General features: G+C 36.9%; 1 protein-coding gene across 47 annotated transcripts in view; it reads left to right on the top strand.

The window, feature by feature from the left end:
- Ptprd (protein tyrosine phosphatase receptor type D) overlaps nucleotides 1-23,560 on the top strand; it is a 2,240,535-nt gene that overhangs the window by 2,192,389 nt on the left and 24,586 nt on the right. For all 47 annotated transcript variants that reach the window (XM_031377711.1, XM_031377696.1, XM_031377694.1 and 44 more), the window contains 2 exons: nucleotides 7,612-7,731; nucleotides 8,209-8,363. In XM_031377711.1, coding sequence (XP_031233571.1) covers nucleotides 7,612-7,731; nucleotides 8,209-8,363 — 275 coding nt within the window. The remainder of the gene's footprint in view (nucleotides 1-7,611; nucleotides 7,732-8,208; nucleotides 8,364-23,560) is intronic.

Here is a 23,560-nt window from a genome sequence, read left to right as displayed (position 1 = left end):
AGAAGTAATCAACTCTTGGGGGAGGAGCTTCTCATTTCACATATTCTTTTAAGGAGAAAATCATTCTTCCAGTCTCTTCACTATGACTTCAGAGCTTTCCTCTGGTTGTTGTCTTTCCCATTATGAAATGGTCAATTTGATTAACTATTTAGGGGATAGAAAAGTAGTATGTTACTGAAATCTTACAATAATTGGGAATGTTTAGACTGTCATGTTTCTACACAGCAACAGACATAGAACTCAGATCTCAACCTTTTGCTGGACGAAGTAGCATACCTTTAATGGGCCTCCACAAAACATTTTCCCTTCCAGATTATATTTTAAATCATTTTTTCTTTAATGAAAAAATATTTTCATTATTTTCTTGAGAGTTTTGTATGTTATTTACCCACTGTATCTCCCAGATCCACTCCTTCCCTACTTGTCTAACTTTGTGTCCTAATTTTTTTAAAATCTTATTAAGTCCAGTTTATGCTAGCTATACATTCCTGGATGTATGGTTGACTTTGCAGTGGCTATATATTTTTTAAAAATGGACTCTCCCTCTTTCAGTTGCTCTCTATTGCCAGTAGTTCCTAGGCTAGGAGTGAGAGTCTGTGTCTACCTCCTTAAGACTTAGTTTGGCTTGAGTCTCCACCGGTCTTGTTCATGCTGCCATAACCTCTGTGAATTAGTGCATGCAGTTGCCCTCCTATGACCAGAAGACAATGCTTCTTTATAGTCATCTTCTGTATCTTTCTGTTATGATCTTTCCATTGCCTATTTCAAGAGAATACCTGAGATTAGGCTATAGATGATGGTGATGCAGATTTCCCATCTAGAGTTGAATATTTCTGTCTGTCTTATTCTCTGTACTTTGATCAGCTATAGGTCTCTATGTTAATCACTATCTACAGCAAATAGAAGCTTCTTTGACGAGAGTTGAAAAATGCATTAATCTATAATGTCACTAGGAATTGGTTTAATACAAAGTCCAGAATTATAATAGTATGGTCTACCCTAATGTCTATGATCTATCAAGCCAATAGGTTCTTGGCCCGATAGTAGTACCGAGTATGAATTTTATCTTGTGGAGCAGGACCTAAATCCAGTCGGAAACTGCTAAGTTACTCCCATGTTGTTAGTCTTCTCCCCTGTTAGCATGAATAGTATCTTCCTTATGAATAGTAGCTTTCTTATGAAAGCTAGCTAGCTAGGAATGAGATTTCTGGTGAAAATTAGCTTGATTTTTCAATGTTCTATGGTTCAAGTATACAGTATCTTCAGCAAAGGGGTCTTGCCAAGAAGTTCTTGTAGATAATCATTGGCAATGGAGTATAATATTTGAGGGTCTGTGAGACCTTTGTGGGGCAATAAATTCAAAAGATGGGCTTTTTATTTGCTACCCTGTCATATCTAGTAGGAACAGTATCACCCAATTAAAGAGCAACTCAATTCTCTGTCTCTGTCTCTGTCTCTGTCTCTGTCTCTGTCTCTGTCTCTCTCTCTCTCTCTCTCTCTCTCTCTCTCTCTCTCATGTGTGTGTTTGGAATATTCTACCGTGGTAGTTTTCCAAATGATGTTTTGATGTTTAAAATGCTTTTAATGTGATTTATCGCCCCACCCCTCATTCCCTGCTCTAGCCTGTCCTTCTCTGGTTACCCCATTATTACCATTTCTATTCTGTTTTTCCCTTTTGACCACTTCATTCTTTCTGCATCACATCCCAGAGCACTCCTTACCTTTCCCACTTGCATGGCTCTTTATTTACTTCCTTAACTCTGTGGGTATTACAAATGAAATACATACATTGAAAAATTCAAAGCAGGCAACCACAGTGAGAGGAAATAAGTGATATTCTTCTTTCTTGATCTGGGTTACCTCACTAACAATAGTTTGTCCATTCCCTGGTGAATTTCTTTTTGTTTCCTAAGATGAAAAATTGTATTTTATTGGATAAAATTAATAAATGTTTTCTAGAACAGCAGTTATTTATTTTATGATGGTGCCTATTGTGTGATTACCATGTGGGGTTTTTTTTTTTTTCCTTTGGTAGTGGGGAGTGTTGAAGCAGGCTCTCACTTGAAACCTTTTCTAGATGAAACTCCCTTTGTAGATTAGGCTGGCCTCAAATACTCAGAGACTTGCCTGCCTCTGCCTCCTAGTGTTGAAGGTGTGCATTACTACTAACACCACCACATCCTGGAGGAAACTGCTTTGCTTAAAAAGTATTTTTCCAGAACTATACTCAAAGTATTTTGATCACAGTCTTTCTCCTCCCCTAAATACTCCCAGATCTTCCCCCAAACTCCCTACCCACTGCCAGACCTTCCCTAACCTTCCTACCCAGTCAACTTCATACTATTTCTCTTTCTTAGAAACAAAAGGACACACATATACAAACCATGTGCTCCAATATGTTTGACCACTACTTTGAGGGCTACTTTGAAATATTGGTTAACATACCCAGAGTGATTCCATTGGAGAAAACTGATCATCCCTTAGTAAATATCAGCATCAAATAACTTCTTGACTAGAAGCGAGTCTTTGTACCCATTCCATTCTTCATGTTGGGATCTTGTCTGGATTGAGCTTTTGAAAGTCTTGTATATGAGCCCAAATAGTTCCTATGTCCGTCAGCCCTCTTACATGTAGAAAGTGCTGTTTCCTTGGAGTTATTTGCCACCTCTGACACTCTTACAATCTTTCTACCTCCTCTTTTCACATATTCCTGGACCTTGAGAAGAGGAATCTGATAGTCCCTCACTATCCACACATTATCCAGTTATAGGTCTCTATATCCATTACTGTCAAGTGCAAAAAGCTGCTCTATTGGGGGCTGAATTATGCATGGATCTATGAGTAGGAGTTGTTTTACAGCTGTTTTCATTTAGGGGAATATTAGTAAATTTCCTCCATGGGCCCTGATATATATAGCATCATGTTGTTAGTCTCATTAACAGTTTCAGGTATAGGTTGTATCTCATGGAGTAGGCCTCAAATCCAATCAAAAAGTAATTATTTCTCTAATTCATGCCACTATTGCACCAGTGGGCAGGTCTTATACTAGTTCACAATGTTTGTAGCTAGCTGACATTCATGATTACTTTTCTCCTCCAGTAGTGTATATAGTACCCTCCAATGATACCAGTGTTACTCAGTAGGGTGAAGCTTCCAGTTCAGTACCTGCCCAGTTTCTCCATGTTCAGTTATGGAATAACTCCCATACCTGTGAATTTTAAGATATCATTTTCTATTAATATCTAAGTGGTACTCTATTGTGAATGTGTACCACATATTTATTATCCATTCAACAGTTGATGGACACCTCAACTGTTTCCATTTCCTGACTACGGTGAATGGAGCAGCATGAGTACCTCTATAGTAGGATAGAGTCCCTTGGAAAGATGCTGGGAGTGGTATACTTGGATCATCTCATATATAAATTTCTAGTTTTTAAGGAACCACCACACTGATTGCATATTACCACAATAGTTTGAATCCCACCAGTGGTGAATAAGTGTTTTCCCTTTCTGTATATCAATGTCAGAATTTGTATTCATTTCTTTTTTTATCAAAGCCATTCTGACTGGGGTAAGATGAAATCTCAAAGTAGTTTATTTAAATTTCCCTGATGCCTAAGGATGTTGAATATATATATATATATATATATATATATATATATATATATATATATATATATATATATATATATATATATATACACATATATATATGTATATATATATGCCATTTGTATTTCATCTTTTGAGAACACTCTGATTAGATTCATGCCCTATTTTTAATTGAAGTTTATTAATTTTTAATTTTTGAGTTCTTTGTACATCTAAAAAAGCTAAGTTTTTTAGATATATAGCTGGCACAGATCTTCCCCCTTTTTGTGGGCTGCCTCTTCAATTGAATAGTTATGTCTTTTGCACAATCTTTTTAGTTTTATTGGATCTCACCTCTTAATTTTTGTTCTTAATGCCTATGCTACCAGTGTCATGTTCAGAAATCATTTCCTGTGCCAATGAGTTCCAGCATCTTCCATACTTTCTCCTCTATCATATTTAGGATATTGGGTCTTCTGTTGAAGTCTTTCATTCATTTGTAGTTGAGATTTTTACAGGGTTGAAAGAGAAGGTTCAGGTTTCCTTCTTCTACCTGCAGCTATGCAGTGTGATCAGCAACATCAATTAAAATGTTGAATAGACATGAAGAGAATCAATGTCCTTGTATTGTTTCTAAATTGGGTAGAAATATTTTGAGTTTTTCTTCATTTAGTATTATGGTGGCTGTGAGCTTCCAGTATACTGCCTATTATGTTGAGATATGCCCCCTGTACTCCTGTTTTGCCAGGACTTTTATCATGAGTGACTGTTTTCTTTTGGGAATATGCCTTAGGGTTTTACTGCTGAACAGACACCATGACCATGGTACCAGCATCTCCAATACACTGGGGTCTTTTGCTACAACTAGGCTTCACCAATACCCTGTCATAGGCTCTCTTCATGGTGCCAAGTTTCAACTGCTTTGTATGACCCTTTCAGTCCTGGACCATCAACTGCAGCTGAGGCTATACCTTCATGAATGGCTTTCCCTGGCCTCTCACAGTGCCAAGCCTCAGCTGTTTTCTGTGACCCCTTCAAACCTTTGAAGCCAATACCACCTGAGTGATTCTAACACATTACCAAGTCTAAGTAGCATGTATCTCTGGAACACTCCTTCTTTGTGCTCTTAGACAACACTTCCCAGAAAAATCTCATGACGGTGATGCTGACCTCTTCATAATCAATGTTAATTTCTTAGCTCCTGTTCACCAGCATCAATTGTCCCAGTAGTCCCTTCTATTTTTGATTCTAAAACCAGAACCACATGACCAAAGCTGCCAAGTTTTGCTTGTAGAAACTGCAATGTGGCCCCCTTGTTCTATTAACAGCAGTGTTCTGTTTTCCATCTCCCTCACTGCCTAAGCTTGCCTGTCCTGGAACTTGTTTTGTAGATTGACCTTGAATTCAGAGATCTGCATGGTTCTGTCTCCTGAATGTTGGGGTCAAATGTATATACCACCAGGCCTGAACTTAAGCTTTTCTCTACTAGGAAATTTCTGTATACCAGGCTAGCTTTGAACTCATAGATATGCTTGCAACTGTTTCCTGGAATTAAAGGTGTATACCACCACTCTTGGGCCTAAGTTGATCTGAGTGGAATCTTACCTCACGGTCACCATTGCTTTAATCTGTTTATCTTGAACATAGGATTCAGATCCATTTCACCTCCTGGTGCCCTTTTATTACTTGAAACATACATTTCATCTGCATTGATCCTTGAGCTTTAGGTTATAGAGTTTTATAATAGATATATCCATGGTATTGGGTTCCCAACTCTGCATTTAGATTGGTTGTAATTTTCATAATGGTCTCCATCTGTTGCAAAGAGAAATTTTCTTTATGAGGGGTAAATTTATATATTAACTTGTATATAAAGTTTTGGTGATCAGTTGGAAAAACCTTCATACAAGTAATATTATACAAACTAAGGAAGTTTATTTATACATTTAATTATATAAATGCATAAACATATATGTATGTAATAACAATTAGTGAAAAAGAGCTCATGAATTTTAAAGAGAGCAAGGAGAGATATATGGAATCGTTTGAAGTAAAGAACAGAAAAGGGGGAAATAATGAACTTATAATATCAAAAAAATCAAAGAAATACTTTTTAAAAATACCGTAATGATTCACCCAAAGTCCTTAAGCAAGAAGTAATAAATCACTTTCAAACACTTATTTTTCTCATAATCTTATACATCATACTATGAAATAGGAATGAGAAAATATCTGTATAGTATAGGGCTGAAAACGTAAGCCTTAAGTATTATTTACTACTAAATGTGAGCTTTTAACCCTGTGAAATCAGAAGAAATCTGTACAGGCTACACAGAGAATGAGTCAATTTCCATGAGTTATTATTCCTTAGGTACTGTGATTCCTTTCAGCTAGTTCTTTGGTAAATTTGCCAGGTATGGTGTGGGTTTAACAAATGGCCAGGAGATATGTGGAAGTGTCCAACCTATGCTTATCAGTATTGTCCTTGAAAAACTTTCTTAGTATTTTTCCCCCTTTGAGTTGCAACCTATGATAGAAATAAAAACACCAGTTTATTTTGTGAATGTATAAAACAAATAAAGTATTTTAATATTATTGTAACTTGTCTTTTTATCTGATTTGAACCCTTTTGTCTTGCTTGTTTAGTCAGAGGTGATTTTGTGTGGTCTCATAGTTGAGAGAAAGGCAGTGGAATCAAAACTTGTGAATTCAGTTTCCACATGCTAAGTACATATAGAGTACAGTGTCTTCCTCCTTTTTCTTCTCAGTGAAATTGTCTAGTAGGTGAAAACTCTCCCTTTTTAGAAGATCTGGTATCTATGCAGAAACAGCCTGAGTGCCAGAGGACACAGACCAAATGCAAACCAAACAACAGAGTCATTCAGAGTCTGTTGCTAGTGTTTTATTAAGTTGAAAAGTGAATAATTATATAATAATTATGTTTACTAGGCCACACATTTCTAGCATCTATGAAAACAATGCATATTACCTTCATGTAGGCATACTTTCTACTCTTCCCTTTTCAAATGAAGGATGTGCTTCCTAGTGTGCACCAGTATCACTCTTTTGCTTGTAGAGATGTATTTCCTTTGGTACAATGAAGTAGCATTTCCACATTTCTTTTCTCTGTGACAGAATGAGTAAATATTTTCTGACCTATGACCTCACCAGAAAATATAATGCCTTTGTCATTTTTATTATGCTTTTTGCTGCACTGTGGGCACATGCACTAAATCTGAGGCTTCTGGCAGAGTTGGAATTATTCTTTGTCACATCTAAACTAATTGGGTTGGAGTAGTGCTAACATGGACTATTCCACTCCACATAGAAATAGTAGGTCATTTATCTTAAATGAATGAATTATACTACTTAAACCACACTGCTCTAATAACCCTCCAAAACCATACTTAAAGAGCAGACAGATTGTTCCCATAGATGCTACAGATTTCATTTGTTTTGCATACAAATACCATTTATCTTGTATTTTAAGTAACACTTATTATGTTGTGTATTACACTTTGATAGATTTTTCAAATTATTTCTACGTTTTGTTAACCAAGTATATTTGTAAATCATGAGAAAGCATTGTGGAATTGTGTGTGCCTGTAAAATCTTGATGGATGAATGCTATCTAGCCATGTATTTTAACTGTCTAAGCATAATCTTTCTGATGTGAATCATAGTGTCTACCAAATAACTAATGTGTTTTCCCCAAGTACTCTAAAATTTCAAATATCTCTACCCCTATTTTATTCAGCAGCAATCTGCAACTTATTTTTCCCAGAAAATTGAATCTGTTACTGCTTAATATTTCTACCAGTTTAAAAAAAAAGATGTGGTTTATATTGGCATCAGAGCAGTAATTTACATATTTGGGGATAGCAAGAAGGCCTGCCAATAAAAAAGATCAACATAAAATGAAATGTGGAAAAGCTGTTTTCCTTCAACAGCAACTCAAAAGGAAGCTAAGAGAAAAGTTGATGAGCATCTGGCCTGAATGTGTCACTTCTTTCTTTAGGTGAAGTGTGACCAGTATTGGCCTAGCAGAGGCACAGAAACTCATGGGCTGGTCCAGGTGACGCTGTTGGATACTGTGGAGCTTGCCACATATTGTGTCCGGACATTTGCACTTTATAAGGTTTGCTCTTTATCTTTGTTCTCTTGCCCTGTTTTCCCTATTATTTAAAGAAACTCGATCCCTCAAGCCTTTTTACTTAAATCTTGGTCCCACTGGCATTAGGGAAGAGTGAGATCATTCTTGAATTTATCATCCTGCCTCCTTTCTCATGGACCAATGTTTTATCAGTAACTATGAATGAAGTCCATGTTCTGAAGAAAGGTTACCCAAAATGGAAGAACTAATCCTTTCTGTAAATAGACAAGAGCACTCCGGATGCTTGCAGCCAGATGGCAGAGTGCTTCTCATGTGACAAGCTTACCTGCTGAACAAATACTGATCATTTAGGGATGTAGCTCAGGGCTTAGATCTCCAGGTGATGTGTCTTCAAAGGCCATACCCTAAAAGGAAAGAATTGAGACAGAATATTTTAGAAGTACTCATCATTAGCTGCTAAGGTTAGAAAGCAGCATCTGACCAAGTGTTCCTGTGTCACAGAATGGTTCGAGTGAGAAGAGAGAAGTGAGACAATTCCAGTTCACCGCCTGGCCTGATCATGGTGTTCCAGAGCACCCCACACCTTTCCTAGCTTTCTTACGAAGAGTCAAAGCCTGCAATCCTCCTGATGCAGGGCCAATGGTCGTACACTGCAGGTAAGGACCATTGAGAACATTTAGTTTATTTTCAGCCAAAAGGACTGAGGAAAAAAAGAAGCACAAATTACTCTACGTCAAATGTTCTCTTTGCAGATTGTTGATTCTAGGAGATGGTAAACACATTCATTCAAATGGCTCTTGCTAATCGAGTCCTGTACTGACAGCAGTAGAAAAGACTGGATAAAACGCATCATGCCTCTGAATATAGTATGATTCCCCATCACCACCCCACTCCACACACTGCCCACACACTGCTTTCTCTTTGGTGTAAAAATAACTAAATAGATAAATACAAAGTTAAGTGTGTGAGGATAAACAAAACAGAAAACATTACTTTTAAACCTTATAACAATAGATACTTTTATCTTTTTATGCAAAAATGTTGTCTAAAAATATTTTTATGAATTTTTCAATGGAAAATGTGCTGCGGTAATTTAAACTCTCATAGAAAATGTGTTAATGTAAAGATAGGTTCATTTATCTACTATTAGTATCAGTTAACATACAAGAAATGCACTATCTTGGTCTTTTAAATTAATTTTATAAAACACATGCAATTTGTAAAACCTTTTATTATGTACATTGAAACTGAGGAATTTTTCTTGAAACGTATAACTTATATTTTTCCTGAATTCTGATTACGATCCTCTATATCATTGCACAGTGTCTGAATATGTAAATGTTTATCCATTATAACATTCGACTCAACTCTTCAGGATACCTGAGTTCCTCTCAAATGTCCCTCCTAGTAACAAAGTATTCAAGATGCCTACTTAAATTGTGTATATTCTCTATCAGTGGGCATATTCTGTTCTGTGACCCTGCATGAATATGCTCATGTACTTTCACAATAGCTCTTTATAATCTGAGTAATTCAATATGTCTCTTGAACAGGGGAATCAAATTAAACTGTGGAAGTTTATAATAGAAAGACAAGAAAAATACATTGCGCACCTACTTATATCATAAATTAATAGCATAATTTAGGCTACATATTATAGGGTAATGTAATAGACCTGCAAAATGGGACCATTGGCAAATAATGCAAAATGAAACCTATATAACTGACCTGCCTGTCCACCTAACAAAATTAACTGCTAAACAATGGTCTGGAGAGTTCTTGAATGGGATACCATGGCACCTGGTAGAAGCCAGTAATAGAACTAACTTGTGCTAATGACTGACACCTTATAATTTTGAAACTTTTTCATGCATTTCTTTTACTGATATTCCTATTGTAATAGAGAATTTGCACTATTTGAGAGGAGCACTAATAGCTAGGTGCAAGGCTACATTTCAACCCATGTCTTGTTACCTGGTTCTAGCTCCTTCACACACAGGAGAGGAGCCTGGATATCAATGGAAAATGTGCTGCGGTAATTTAAGCTCTCATAGAAAATGTGTTAATGTAAAGATAGGTTCACTTATCTACTATTAGGACTGGATATCAGTTGTCATTCTCTATATGATTATGAAACCTAAAATCATTTTTATTTGTTTGAGCAAGTGGTTTTATGTAGTGAAATCCAAGTCTTAGTCTCCTGCTTGTTGCTTTCAGAGAATACTCTGTGCTTTGCAGTATAAACCATTTTAAAAGCCTCAAACAGCTAATGTAGCTGGCTACATGGTACCCCAGTTGGCACAAGCTAAACTTGATTATAAAGATCATGTGGGAAGTACACAAAACATTTTCAGATGGAGAAGCAGGAAATCAGCCTCAAAAGAGAAATGCTGCTCTAATATGCCTTGTGCCAGTAAGAAGCACACAACACACACATAGCACTCACATAAAGAAAAGAGAGAGGGGAAGAATTATAGATGTAAAATAATGGCAAATTCAGGGAAAGTATTTTGGAAGTTTCTATTGAACAATCATATTGTGATATATATTTCATATTGTGATATATATTATATTAAAATACCATCTCAGAGTTGGCAAGCCAGTTCTGTGGGTTGACACACTTGCCATCCAAGTTGAGTTTAATCTCAAGAATCCGCATAAATGTAGAAGGAAAGAACTAGGCCTCAAGTTTGTCTTCCTAGGTCCACCGGTCCATTATAGCTTATGCACTCCCCTCTTCAAAATACTAATAAATACTTTGTTTGTTTAGGGAAATACTACATTTTCCCCCTAAATTTGTACTGCCAATTCTGTAAGTTGATGATATAAGAAAATGGTGGCAAGTGTTTGCGGTAGAGTAATGACTGAGAACAGAGATGGCACATTTGTATGAAGGTGCCATGAACACCAGGTTAACTCATTTAAATAAAAATTATCTTTTTTGTGAGTTTGACACCCACAAAAGTTATTTTGAACCTGTCTGAAAGCACTAAACACTATACAGAAAGACACAGTTATAAAGTCACCAAGTGGAACTGTTCATCATGATCATGTAACAATCACAAAGAATTCTTGAATGCCTAAGTTTCTCTTATATTATGCTCAGACATGTCTTTCTTTATAGAGAAGAAACAGTGATAAACTCAGACTTCTTCTGACAAACTTACAAAATAGAACCAGGTTGAATGGTGGAGAAGCCAAAATATTTTCATTCCATCAGAGGCGCTGTTTGTAATGGATGGGCTAGAAGTAAGGGGAAAAAAGCCATCGAGTAAAGAGAAATTATAATAATTTTTAGAAAAGAATTAACATGCTAGGCTATTGAAACAAGTTTACAAAGATAATGTTAGGAAGTCAGGAAGGGAGTGAAGAGAGGACACGAGTGTGATGCCTGCCCCGCAGGAAGAGGATAGGTAGTAGAGATAGCTGTCCTCAGGAGGAGTGCCGTCCTGGTTGGAGAACTGCTGCTCTTACTCTCACCAGCTTTGTGCTTTGGGGAAATTTATTGAATTTCGCTTTATCTCTGTTTCTTTATTTATAAATATGGCAACACTCTAAGATCACAGCAGTAGGAACTTTCTGACAATGGAATGCCATGTCAGGAAATGATTCAAAAGTGTAAGACAATGTTAAATTATCAACCTGTTAATATGTGTGTGCTTAGGAGCACATATAAAACTCTAGGTGTTTTAAGAAGTGCCAAACGGTTCCTGCAATGATGTCATCTTATACTCAGGTATTAACATATCTATTCAACATATCCAAATAGTTAAAAGGCTACTTTTCAAATATTTTTAATATTTTCTACCATTGCGTTTTCACCAGATTTTTCCTAGTACTAGTGAACAATTTAATGACCTGAACTAGAGAATAGGATTTACAGCATGCAGTCTCTGCTTATGGAAACTTGAAAAGCTTTTAACTTTGCAAATGATCCTGTTACAGACATACAGCACTCCGTCCTGGAGTTTTAAGTGCCTTAAAGATGAAGTCTGAACCTTGCGTCTTTACTTTCAAGTCCCTGTGTAATGGAAGCTGGGTTCAGGTGCTTATCTGACGTAAAAGTAATTTTTAAAATTCAGAGAATATTCTATAAATTCTATCTTCTGGTATAAGAACTTTATATATTTGGTTCTTGTTACAAATGAATTAAGTTGAGTTGAAACTGTAATTTCATTGAATCAATTTGTAAAACTTTGAGCCATGATACTCTTTAGTTATATATTTTGATAATAGAAAAGTATATTTTCTTAGGATATATATACATATATATATACTACAATATATATATAATATATTTATATATACATATATGGAATGACAATATAAATATATACATATATGCATATAATATATGTTTATATAATAAATACATAGAAAGGGAGATGGTTCGACACCCCTGAACTTGTCTTTTAAATGAAACTGTCTTAAGGTTAATAAAACAAACCTCCTGAAGGTCATGCAAATCTTTAGGATTCTTAATTCAATCCAGATTCTAGATCCAAATAGATAAAGCCAAGGCCAGATAAACATTAGTAATGCCCTCGATATACAAATAGACCACTAAGAGTGGTCCTAATTATAAGTCGTCTGATGTGTAGCACATTTGGTGAAGTGCTTGACTTATAAGCATAGAGAAATGTGTTGAGTTCCCATAACCCATATGAATGCATTGGGCTTTGAGGCAGGCAGTGCTGTAAGGGCTTGGTAGTAGGTACTTCCAGAGGGGAGGGTGCAGGGACAAGAAGATATCTGGAGCCTGCTGGCCAGCCAGTCTAGCCTACTTGGTGAGATCCCAGCGAATGAGAGGCTGTGTCTCAAAGGAGGCAAATAGGATTTCTGAGGATGACTTTGAAGTTGTCCTTGGGACTCTACACACACACACACATACACACACACACACTTATACCTATATACACATGTGTATTAACACATATGCTTATGAAAATGTACACATGTATGTACACATGCATTTCAAAATGACACATGTGAGAGGAAGACAGCTCAACAACTGTCTACCACAGCTGGTAGGACAAGGTTCTGTCTTCTGTGTGTGATATGTGTATTGAACAGGACAAGAAGAGACCAGTATCATAGACTATACTGTGTGCTCAGAGTATTGCACAGGCTTTTGCTACAAGGCCATTGGTTGGGCACAAGCTAGTACATTATTCTATAAGTAAATTCAGTGATGTCCTACCACTTCCAATAGTTATCCAGGGTCCCGTCAACCTTCTCACTAATGGTCTTATAGTTTCCAGTGTTGGGCTGTACCTATGTTAAAAGCCACACACCATTTATCCTCAGTGTCAAAGACATAATGTCATTGTATCTGTCTTATCTATTAGCTCAGTTTTCACTATTCTATATTGTAAAGAATATATATCCAGTATGTAAATGAGTATTCTATAAACCTTTTGTATAGGCATTTCCTCTGCTCTTTAAGTTTTAACCTTATTCAGAGCTTAATAAAAATTATGACCTTGGTAAAAAGAAAATGACACATTTGGTGTTGGAAAGAATTTTTAAAGCCAATCTTCGTTAGTTTTCAACTTGGAATATAAAAACAAAATCAAACTATTTATGTCTTATTTTTTTAAATTTTAAGATTTTATTTACTTATTTTATATGAGTGCATTATATATGAGTACACTGTAGCTATCTTCAGACACACCAGAGGAAGCATCAGATCCCATTCCAGATGGTTGTGAGCCACCATGTGGTTGCTGAGAATTGAACTCAGGACCTCTCAAAGAGCAGTCAGTGCTCCTAACCCCTGGGCTATCTCTCCAGCTTCTATTTAGGTCTTATTTACTACATAACTGTCTATCCTTAAAACTAACAGAAAATTGAGGGGGAAAAGCCTTCTCAATGTCAAAAATCTTACAAATGTTGCATATAAAATATCCTGTGACCCAAAGATGTTACTAGTGCTGTAAAAAATTGTCTTATACATTTAAAACCAACCATTCTAGTCTTCATTCTTATTCCTAATGTCCCATTCAAATCTTTACTCTGGGCAGAGACAGAATTCTTGCCAAATATGATAGTTTTGTAATGAGTACAATCCGAAAGAAGAGACTGGGATTTTCCATGAGCCTGGAAAATTTGTTTTGATTTGTAAAAAATAAAATACCACCGTCATCTCTAGATAAAAAGGTGGATGTAATATACAAATTATGTGGGCTTTTTTTCCCTCAGACATTTTAAGGTGAGGGGAAATAATTATACCATTTGGAATTTGGGATCCCAGGCCTTGTTCTTAACACACAAACTGTTGTGCATAAAACTCACATGTTTAAATGAATCAAGCAACAGAGTGATGCAAAGAACAATGTTGAGTCCTCAATATTGATTGTGAAATTTTGTAAGAGATTATAATTGTGCAAAATGACAGCATTAAAAAGAATTGTTTCCCCTCTTGCCCCGCTGGCAACCCTGTCGACACATACAGAGTATAAAAGTCAAAGTGAAGAAAGAATTTGGAGTAGAGTAGTTCTCTAGCTGACTGGTAAAGTAGAAATTCTGTTGTAAAACCACTATAGACATAAAGCCATGAGGCTCATGGTGTAAGATGCTGACTTCACAGTTGTGCATCAGGTCTGTCTGCTCCCTGTGTAGTTTGAGCAAGGAGATCACTTTTATGTAGGAATACAGTTATCTGAAGATTGTCAGATTTGATCTGAAAGGTTGATATTATCACTGTCCTTGCTCTGGAAGGGGAGGCAAATTAAGAATTGGAAAGTTAGAAGATTTGCTGATATTGTATGCTCAACCGGAAGCAGAGTCTGGAAGAGAATCCATGTTTTCTCATCTCAAGTTTTCTGTTCTCTTTGGTCACCTTTAAGGGTGTTCTGTTTGGCAATAGTATTTCCTTCCAAGTATTGTTTATATATTAAATAAGACAGTGCATGTAAATGTACAAATTATTCAGATACCTGCCACATATAAGTAACTAAGGCAGGCATGATGATGCACTCACAAAACAGAGGCAGATAGATCTTTGGCCTTTGAGGCCAGCTTAGATTGTATAGTAAGTTCCAGCTCAGCCAGAGTTACACATTCTCAAAGAAAATCAAACAACAGCAACAAAAATATAACTAAATGTTTGCAGTTACTGATATTTTATAATTATTTTATCTTAGTATTATAGAATACTATCTACTATTAATAGTGTTTATTTTCAGAAAAGAAAGCTAGAGTTCTGAGCAATGTGTGATTAGAAACTATTTGAAAATATACATCCACCTTGATTGGCAAGCACTTTACAGATATAATAATGATTGTATTCTGCTTTAAATTTCACTCAATAGACTGGGTCATGACTATAAGACGAGGGATCCATACTCCAATACTATTGACACATTAGATCACATGGCTGTTGTTGTTAAAGCCTTTCTATACAGGTCAGGCATTCAACAAATCCTTAGTCTTTACCCACTAGGCGAGAATAGTACACCTCTCCGGTTCTGACTGTCAAAAGTCTCCTCAAATATTGCCAAATGTTCTCTGCCAAGTAAAATCACCTCTAGCAGAGAGACCACTATGATATTTAGGGTAATGAATAAATTCCAAAGCCTTTCACTGTCTACAAAATTTCCTTGACAAGCATTCTCCTTCTAAATATTTGGAGACGTTGTTATGAAATCTGCTTTAATAATTGCCTTTCAGAGCAGAGTTAGAAGAAGACTCATTACTTGACTCATCAACAGCATTCTCTACCACACAAAAAAAGTTCTTGGCACAGAAAAAAAAAATCAACTCTTAAGGACAAAGATGTCCCACTATAAGTGACTTCAAGGGAACATGTTACCGGCTCTTTACTGCCAAGAAAGAGTTCCAGAAATATTTTTGCACCATGGCAGAATTGCTGCAATAAATCTTCGGCCCCCCAAGGTGGCTTCCATTAAGGGCCATGTTCATTGTAGGTGATAAATGCTAGTCTGTTTTGCCAGGACACCAGTCACACTGCTTTGTTTTCATGCTTTTTATGACAGCCAGCATTTTGGTAGTTCAAAACAATAAGTCCCAGGAGTATCTTGTGTGGGGCATGGCTTGGAGACTTTCCCTTTTTCACTGTTAAGAAGCCAATGATAACAGACATGATGAATGGAAGGAAAGATAATCATATTGTCAAACCCTACCCTAATCTCTGAAGCCTTTTAAATCTCTCACCTCTGGTGTGCAGAGAATATAATTCTGGGCAGTCTACTATTTTCAGATGAGAGAATTTTCCTGTTTTTTCCTGAAATACTTGAACACATTTCATTTATATACTCTAAAACATCCCTGCAAGAGGTTAGGATAGTCTCTTTTTGTCTCTCTTCCTATCCTACGTCCTTGGCACCTTTCCCCCTTCTTCCATATGCCCTTTGGTCCATCTGGAAAGAGACAATAGTTAAGTCTGTTCTCAGTGCACAGTGATTATTGATGGAGTCCATGATGTTTAGCATCAAAGCATAGAGATGAGCTAGGTAGGGTTAAGGAGCTAGGCTAACATCCGTCGTGAAGATTAGGACTAAACAACTTGCTCAGAGACCTTTTCTTAGGAAATACAGTCACTTTGAGAACCTTTGTTACTTTGTTTTTGGTTTGGTTTGGGCTGGTTTTGAGTATTGAATTATATTTTCAAAATTAGAACCATATTTTTGTTTCTCGTACAGCTATGTGCCTTAGGACTTGGCAATCTTTCTGAAATGAAAGGCGTTCTTATCTGTTAAACACTCCTGCCTGCAGATACCAACAGAAAGCTGGGAGCTGGCAAGCCCAGCATGGGTCTCCCTACTCTGCGGGCTACTTAGGTGTGAAACCCAGGCTTTCTGCTCCTCCCACCTGAGCTCACTGTCCTTCATAGTCAGCTGGGCCATCAGAAGTCTGGGTGGTCCTGCCTTTCATTTTTGTAATGAAGGCATCAGGAAGGCAGGGACTGGTAGCTGGCCCAGGCCCCCCACTCAGATTCTTTGTTCAGGCAAGTTAAACTCTGGCCACATTCAAGCGGCAGAGGAACAGAAGCCAGTTCTGTGAAAGAAGCAGTTTGCAATCAAGTCGATTCTACCCCTTAAGTCCGAAACTGTTGACCTTTATTTGCTGAGCTCCCAGGGCCCTTCTCTTCACTCTGATCAATCTAAGGTAACATGACTTTCCTTCATGGTTGGATGAGGAGAACAGTGTCCTAAGCCTACTCCAAAATCCAAGCTTCATTTGCTGGCATGGCACATAGGTAAAAAAGAATAACAACACCAACACATCCATTTAATTCATTTCCTAACTACTATCTGATTATTTTTCCAGCTATGTCACCTTGTGTGCAAGGGGGAAAAAATGTACAAACTCCTCTCTCAGCCAATTAGAAAAAGTTTTCCTGTATATACTCTTGTAAATCAGAATCTACTGGGTTAATGGGCCTGTTCAGAAAAAATTAAAAAAAAAATAAAATAAAAACACTTAGAAGTGTGATTATTCACCTGAATTTAACATATCAAGCCCCTACATGCTCTTAAAGGTTTTATGTTTTGGGGGCATGGGACTGTTTGTTTGTTTCTTTGTCTGTTTGTTGTAACTTACAGAAATGAAAAACAAAATGAAGTCCAGCAGATCTGACAGCTTACTGTCATAGACTGTCGAGCAAGTCTTTAAAACTACTAGGACACTATGTTTCCCAGTCCATTAAGGTCTTTTACATTTTTTTTTCAAGATTAATTTGTTTAAAGAGTCCCTTGACTTCTTCCTAGATGCATTAAGAAAATAGCCAGAGAGCATACAGGTAATGAGAGCTGATGTGATGGGTTAGGCTAGGATGGTTGAAGTGTATAATTTGGACACATTTAAGCCAATTAAGTATCCCAGGTCTTCAAGTCTGTAACTAATGGAAAGAAGGAGTGCTGGGGAGGCCTCAGCCTGGATGCATCAGGCACCTGGGTGGTCTGGGCACCTGGTTGTCTGGCTGGCTAAGGAAGGAAACATGGTAGAAGGGTGCCAGAAGGAGATGGAAAGGATGTGACAGACAAATGCATCCTGCTTTGTAATCATCCCTAGGGCCATGATTGTGGAAACTGCTCCAGGCTATTCAAAATGACTGTGGATGCTATCTTGGCAGCCCTGCTTTGATGTGTAGTGACTGCCCTGTGTATCTGCCACTCCCACTGGAGTGCTGATGTAGTTGTGCCATGGCCCGACCATGAGCTTTTAGTGTCCATATGCCTGGGAGGCTCATTAGCCACAATTTCCTCATCCTAGGATGCAGCCAAGGGCAACAGATGCTGTTGTTACCTCCTCTATTGAATAAAGTTGGGAGGGAAGAGAAAAGGAAATTTGTCAATAGTATTTTCCATTGGAACCAAAATAAGCACCATGTGTGTGTGTATGTGGTATATTATCCAATAGAACACCATGTGCCAAGTCCTCATTTTGTGTTACACAAAACCAGATAAGAATCTGCCCCTGTATTTTTAACATTATGCAAATGAGGGGTTTTTTTCCATTTTATTGTAGATATGTTACAGTTATAGGCATAGACATCGTGGTTTGGATTTCTGTTATTTCTTATTCTTGCATATTCTTTGATTCTCAACATGTCCCTTTCTGGAGTCACTTTTATTTCCTTCACATACTTGAACTACTGAATCTAGCTGTGTGAAACCCCGAAGGTATTCACTGAAATAAACAAATGTTTAGTAAGTATTTTTAAGCCCTTTGCCTTAATAAGTAACATTAACAAGGTAGCAGTGTGTTGACAAAGTACAGTCTCAGCATGGAATTCTTCTGCTTGGTGAAATTAATGAAATGACTTCAAAGTCAGTAGAGACACCTTTAGAAATAGAGAACCCTGAGTGTATAAGTAGGTTCTGTGCTGAAGACCAACCAACTGAAGAGGAACTAAACAAACAGAATGCTTCTTTAGGGACACAGAAGCTGGCTGGGTAAGGGGTGTATTCTCACTACCAATTGCCTGGTCCTCCCTGTACCTGTCAGTAAACAAGGCACCTAGGACATGAATGGCCTTCTCATGTCCCCCTGCAGTTTTCTCCTCAGCCTGGTTGAATGCTTTGTGAACTTGCCTTCCGGGGTTGGAGCAGAGGATTAACACCCTCCCACTCCCACTCTCCTACCCCACCAAAGGCAAGTTCCTTTGTCACCTTAGGAACTGTGTTAAGACTACAGAAGGAAAGACCTTTTCATCTCCTGTGGAAGTCTTGCCTGACTGGGTACCTGCTTTATTTTTTCCATTCAGAATCATACTCCCTTGAGCTCTGTGAAAGATGTGAGGAAGGGGGCCTTGCACTCTAGATCATTACATTTTATTTGTTTGTTTTTTATTTATTTTTTTATTTTGCTTTGTTTTGGCCATGCTGTGAATCTAAGGCAGGGTCACATCCATGTAAGACCAGCACTCGGCCTGGTCTCAACAACTCAGTTAAATCCTTGTAACTCTCTTTAATTTTGAACATAAACTGTGGTTCTCTAATCATAAAGAATAGGGGTAAGGGACCAAAGTTCTTTATGTTCCCAAGGGAAAACTTATTTTAACATTTAGCCCATCTCTTATATAAATACCAGTTCAGGCTGAATAATGATGAGTGTAAGTGATGAATACACATACACATAACACCTTGATTGGTTATAGTTGGTGTGCCTAAATTTCACCAAGAGTTAGGAAATACATTTTGGTATTTCTAGAATAGAACTATATTTCCACATATAAGCTGACTCACATTATCAGGAACCCTAAGGAAAATCACATTCTTCCATGAGAAGTTCATATACAGTAGGGTGTTTCTAAATGTAAAGTGATTAAAAAAAAAAGCCCTTGGTCTGAAAAGTTTTAGCCTCCTTACAACTATACTGCATAAACTTGTTAGGTTCCTCACCTGAGCTTCTCCTTTGCCTTAGGGATATAAACAGCAGTCTAGTCATTGGCCAGTGGCATGTTCCCCACAAGGAAATCTGGATAAAATACATTAGTTTAATTTATTTTCTACTCTGACACTCAGAATAGTTGTGAACTTTCCTTTTATGGGAGCCTTGAATAAGAAATTTTTGTTTTGCTGAAGAAACAGCTTCAACCTGCCCTTGAATCCCTAGGTGGTCAGTTATTCCATCCATCTTAAAATCTCCCCTTCTCAATCTTCACCTAACTCTGGTTCTAATCAATTGAGCAGCGAATCTTGCTCAGCCTAGAGCCACAATCACTTATTTTGTCTGAAAACTCATACCCAATAATGTTATAATCCACAAACAGTTTTTATAACCCGTGTTTAACATTTCATCCCTCTTTTGTGTGTCTGAAAATGATTGACCTGGTTTCAGACTATTTTCTCTTATGTGCTACAGCCTGAAATACACTTGTTATCTTGGTTCAATTAAACTCAAACTTATTGCTTTGTAAAGTACAGTAGTAAAGCTCCCAGCTTAGCAAAACCTTGCCAGAATTCACTAAGAAGCTCCAAAGATGCACTTCAGCTATAAGCCATGGATGTGGGTATGTTCATTTTTACATTTCTATTTCCTGAAGGCTTAGAATAAACATGTATAAAAATCTGAGGTGATGATTGTACATGAAAATCATTTTCAGAATAAGTCCCCATGGCATACAAATGTAGAAATGTCTGCCAATTCCCAAAGTATCGGGTTGTATTCACTAAGGTTTGCCTGCCTCTGCACAGGCAGTTGCATCAAGTAGCACTATGGAATTATCACCTACTCAATAGGTCCAGGCAAAACCTCACCACTTCACAGTTTGGCCATGATACAAGAAGTTCCCATCCTGTCTGAGCCACTAGCAAATCCAACTCTATCTTTATTACTATCTCTTTGCTGGTGGAGACCCTACATTTAGAGAGAGATGTTTTTCTAAACTACTCTAGTATGGACATTTTCAAGTGTATTTCAGCTTCAAAATTGAGAGACTATGAGTCCCCAAGCATGTATTACCCAGCTTCAATTATCAACATTTCCTGTAGTGCTTGCTAAATGACAATTCATTTTCTACTTTTTAGAGACGCTCATTACATAATTGCCATTCACCATTTGAGATTTTAATATCCTAAACAGCCTTATCTTGGGTGAGTGCCCTCTTTCCATGTCCATGCTTAGGATAAATTAGACTTTGCATTACCAATTTGTAAACTTTAGGTGGAATGCTGCTAAGTTAAATCTTCTATACTTCTGTAATCTGATACTTATACTACTTTTGTAAGTTGAAGCTTAAATATATGTTTTAAAATAATCCCACTGTATTGAAACCACCTCCATCTTTGGAGAGCTTATACCTAAAACCGTCCTTGGCGACACTTAGCTTGTACATACTCTTTTTTTTTCCTTTTCTTAAATTCAGCACTTTTATTTTTAAGTTAACTGTTAAATGTGTGTGGTCAGTGATGGCAGCTCCCACCATTCCCTGTTATCTAACATCCTATATTTTGCACTACCCTGCTAAAATGTCTGCTTTTAATCTGTGAAAGAGGAGTGTATCAGGAATGGCTTGCTACCTGATTTGGGAAAAGGAAAGACAGAAGGTATTAAATTTTCAAATCCAAATGTTGACCATTTCCCAACCACTCATTAGCATTTATAATCTGATTAGCAATTTTTATACCTTTTCTGGCTTTTACAAGAAGTAAGAGGAAAACCCATGGAGAAACACAATACAAAACAAAACAACAAAACAGCACAAAAAACAAAACCAAAAAAGTATAAGAAAACAACTTTCTCCAGCATTTAGGACACTTCATCAATATTTGTAAACATTCTAAGTTCTTAATAAAGGTGATTGGATGCATGTAATTTATATAGTTGAATAGATATGTATAAAGTAGGTGATTTCTTTACAATGAGATTTCTGTACTCTATAAAATGCTGGTTTATGTATAAATCCCCAAGAATGCCATTCCGATTTGGAATCAATAATGAAACAATATTTTCATCATTGGAATTTTTTGGCTTATATCAAATAAAACCATAAGAACTAGACAGTGTAATTGGAAAAAAATCAGTTGGCAATTCCTAATTAAGTCTGTATGTCAATATGAACAGTATTTATTAAAACGAATGTGTATGGAGTCCCAAACTTTATAGTTGGGCATGAAATTGTGTGGCATGCCCTCCAAAGGAAAAAGACTAGAACAGCAGAGGTAATCATAAGAATTCTTGCTTCATGAACCAGGAGTGGGTAAGGTAGAGATAACTCAGATTAGAGCAAATCACCCTTAAAATGTATATAATTAACAGTAACTTCAAATATGTAATATAATACATATATTAGATTTATCATCTTTTGAATTTACAACTGAAAGCTTGTGAGAAGTATAAGTTATAATCAACCATAAGCTTAATGCATTTGAAGCAACTTAAGTTTAGAATCCTTCTACAACTTTATCAATATTTTTGCATTTTTTCTAGTTTCTTCACTTTCACCTAATTTAACCATACATTTTGGAGGGAATACTGATAGGGTACACATTAATATTTGCAAAGCACTTGACTTAGCTTTTAAAGGAACAAAATCACTTTGCTTTATATCTATGGCTTTTCTGGTCATTAAATAGTTCAACTGTGTAATTAAAGTATCTGATTCCTATGGAATAAGCACTTTGATAGTATAAAAGGGGACCCTCTACGAGAGTGACTACGTGCCTTGAGCTATAGTATAGGAAGCCAAGGGGCCTAGAGGAAAAGGAATGATTGTTTTAATTATTAAACTACATACATGAGATTTGTTGTAGTATATAAATAGAGAACCTTAGGCACATGGAAATGAATAAAGAGCTAAGCAAACAGTAAATACTATATGAGCACAGTCAGAACCCAACCCAAGCAGATCTTTGCTTTTATTCCTGTCTTGATCAGTTCACCTTTCCTTCTTTTCATTGTTTTCCCATCTACAGGAAGTTCTAGTTTCACAAAAGTGGCTGCTTCTTGACATGTCAGGGCCAGGTACAGTTTGTACAACATGGGTTTTCAGAGTTTATTATTCTGTAGCTTAGGCTAGAGCATAAAATACTGCATTTTGAACAAATTTCCCAAAAGATGCCTGTCTCAGGGTCCATGGTTAGAAATATTGCATGAGATCATGTCTAAGTTCCTTCAAAAACAAAGTCTGCTTCGACTTTATGTTATATTTCTCCCCTTTGGTATGATAGAATCCATTAAATAAAGTAGAATATTGATTCTGTAAATGTCATTAATATAAACCATACAATGATAGAAATATACATCAGCTCAACCTCTGGGTCAACTAGTTTAAAAAACTAAACTCTTTAGTTTCCAGTCTTTGGGCAAAGGAGAATAAGAAGGTAAGCATTTATTATTGATCTGTTGTGTGAAGATTGTGCCACAGTGTTCTTCTGTAGCAAATTTAATGTATCTCCATTCCATGGGAAGAAAGCAGAACAAAGGAGATCAAATAGGTGGAGTGTCATTGCACGGCTTGCAGCAGGAAGACACAGATTGTGAGTGTGAAGTCCGTTCTCTGGAAAGATAAAAATCTGCCATGCTAGCTCTCAGAAAATGAGAATGTCATATTAGAGACTGTTTGTCCTGCCATGCGTACATATAAACAAAATGGCACTGTCCTCTCAGTCAGTCTCCTTGCTGTATTTAAACTCTACCAACTATTAAAAAGTGAATCTTCAAGAAAAGGGATGTTTCAGTTCATAATGAACTTCTGTGGAGAGGCCTGAGTTGGAGTCCCAGAAGTCATATGAAAAAAAAAAAAAAATAGATGTGGTGGCATAATGTTTGTAATCCCAGAATTGGAGGAGGTGGAAACAGTTGGATCCTTGAAGCTCTCTGATCAGCCAACCTGGTCTCTGTGTGAGTTCCTCATGCACACACACACAATTATGTTATTTAAGTG

This window comes from Mastomys coucha, unplaced genomic scaffold (genome assembly GCF_008632895.1).
Source record: "Mastomys coucha isolate ucsf_1 unplaced genomic scaffold, UCSF_Mcou_1 pScaffold18, whole genome shotgun sequence".
Taxonomy (NCBI): Eukaryota; Metazoa; Chordata; class Mammalia; order Rodentia; family Muridae; genus Mastomys; species Mastomys coucha.
The sequence above is the reverse complement of the archived record's forward strand: the minus strand, read 5'-3'. Positions and strand labels throughout refer to the sequence as shown.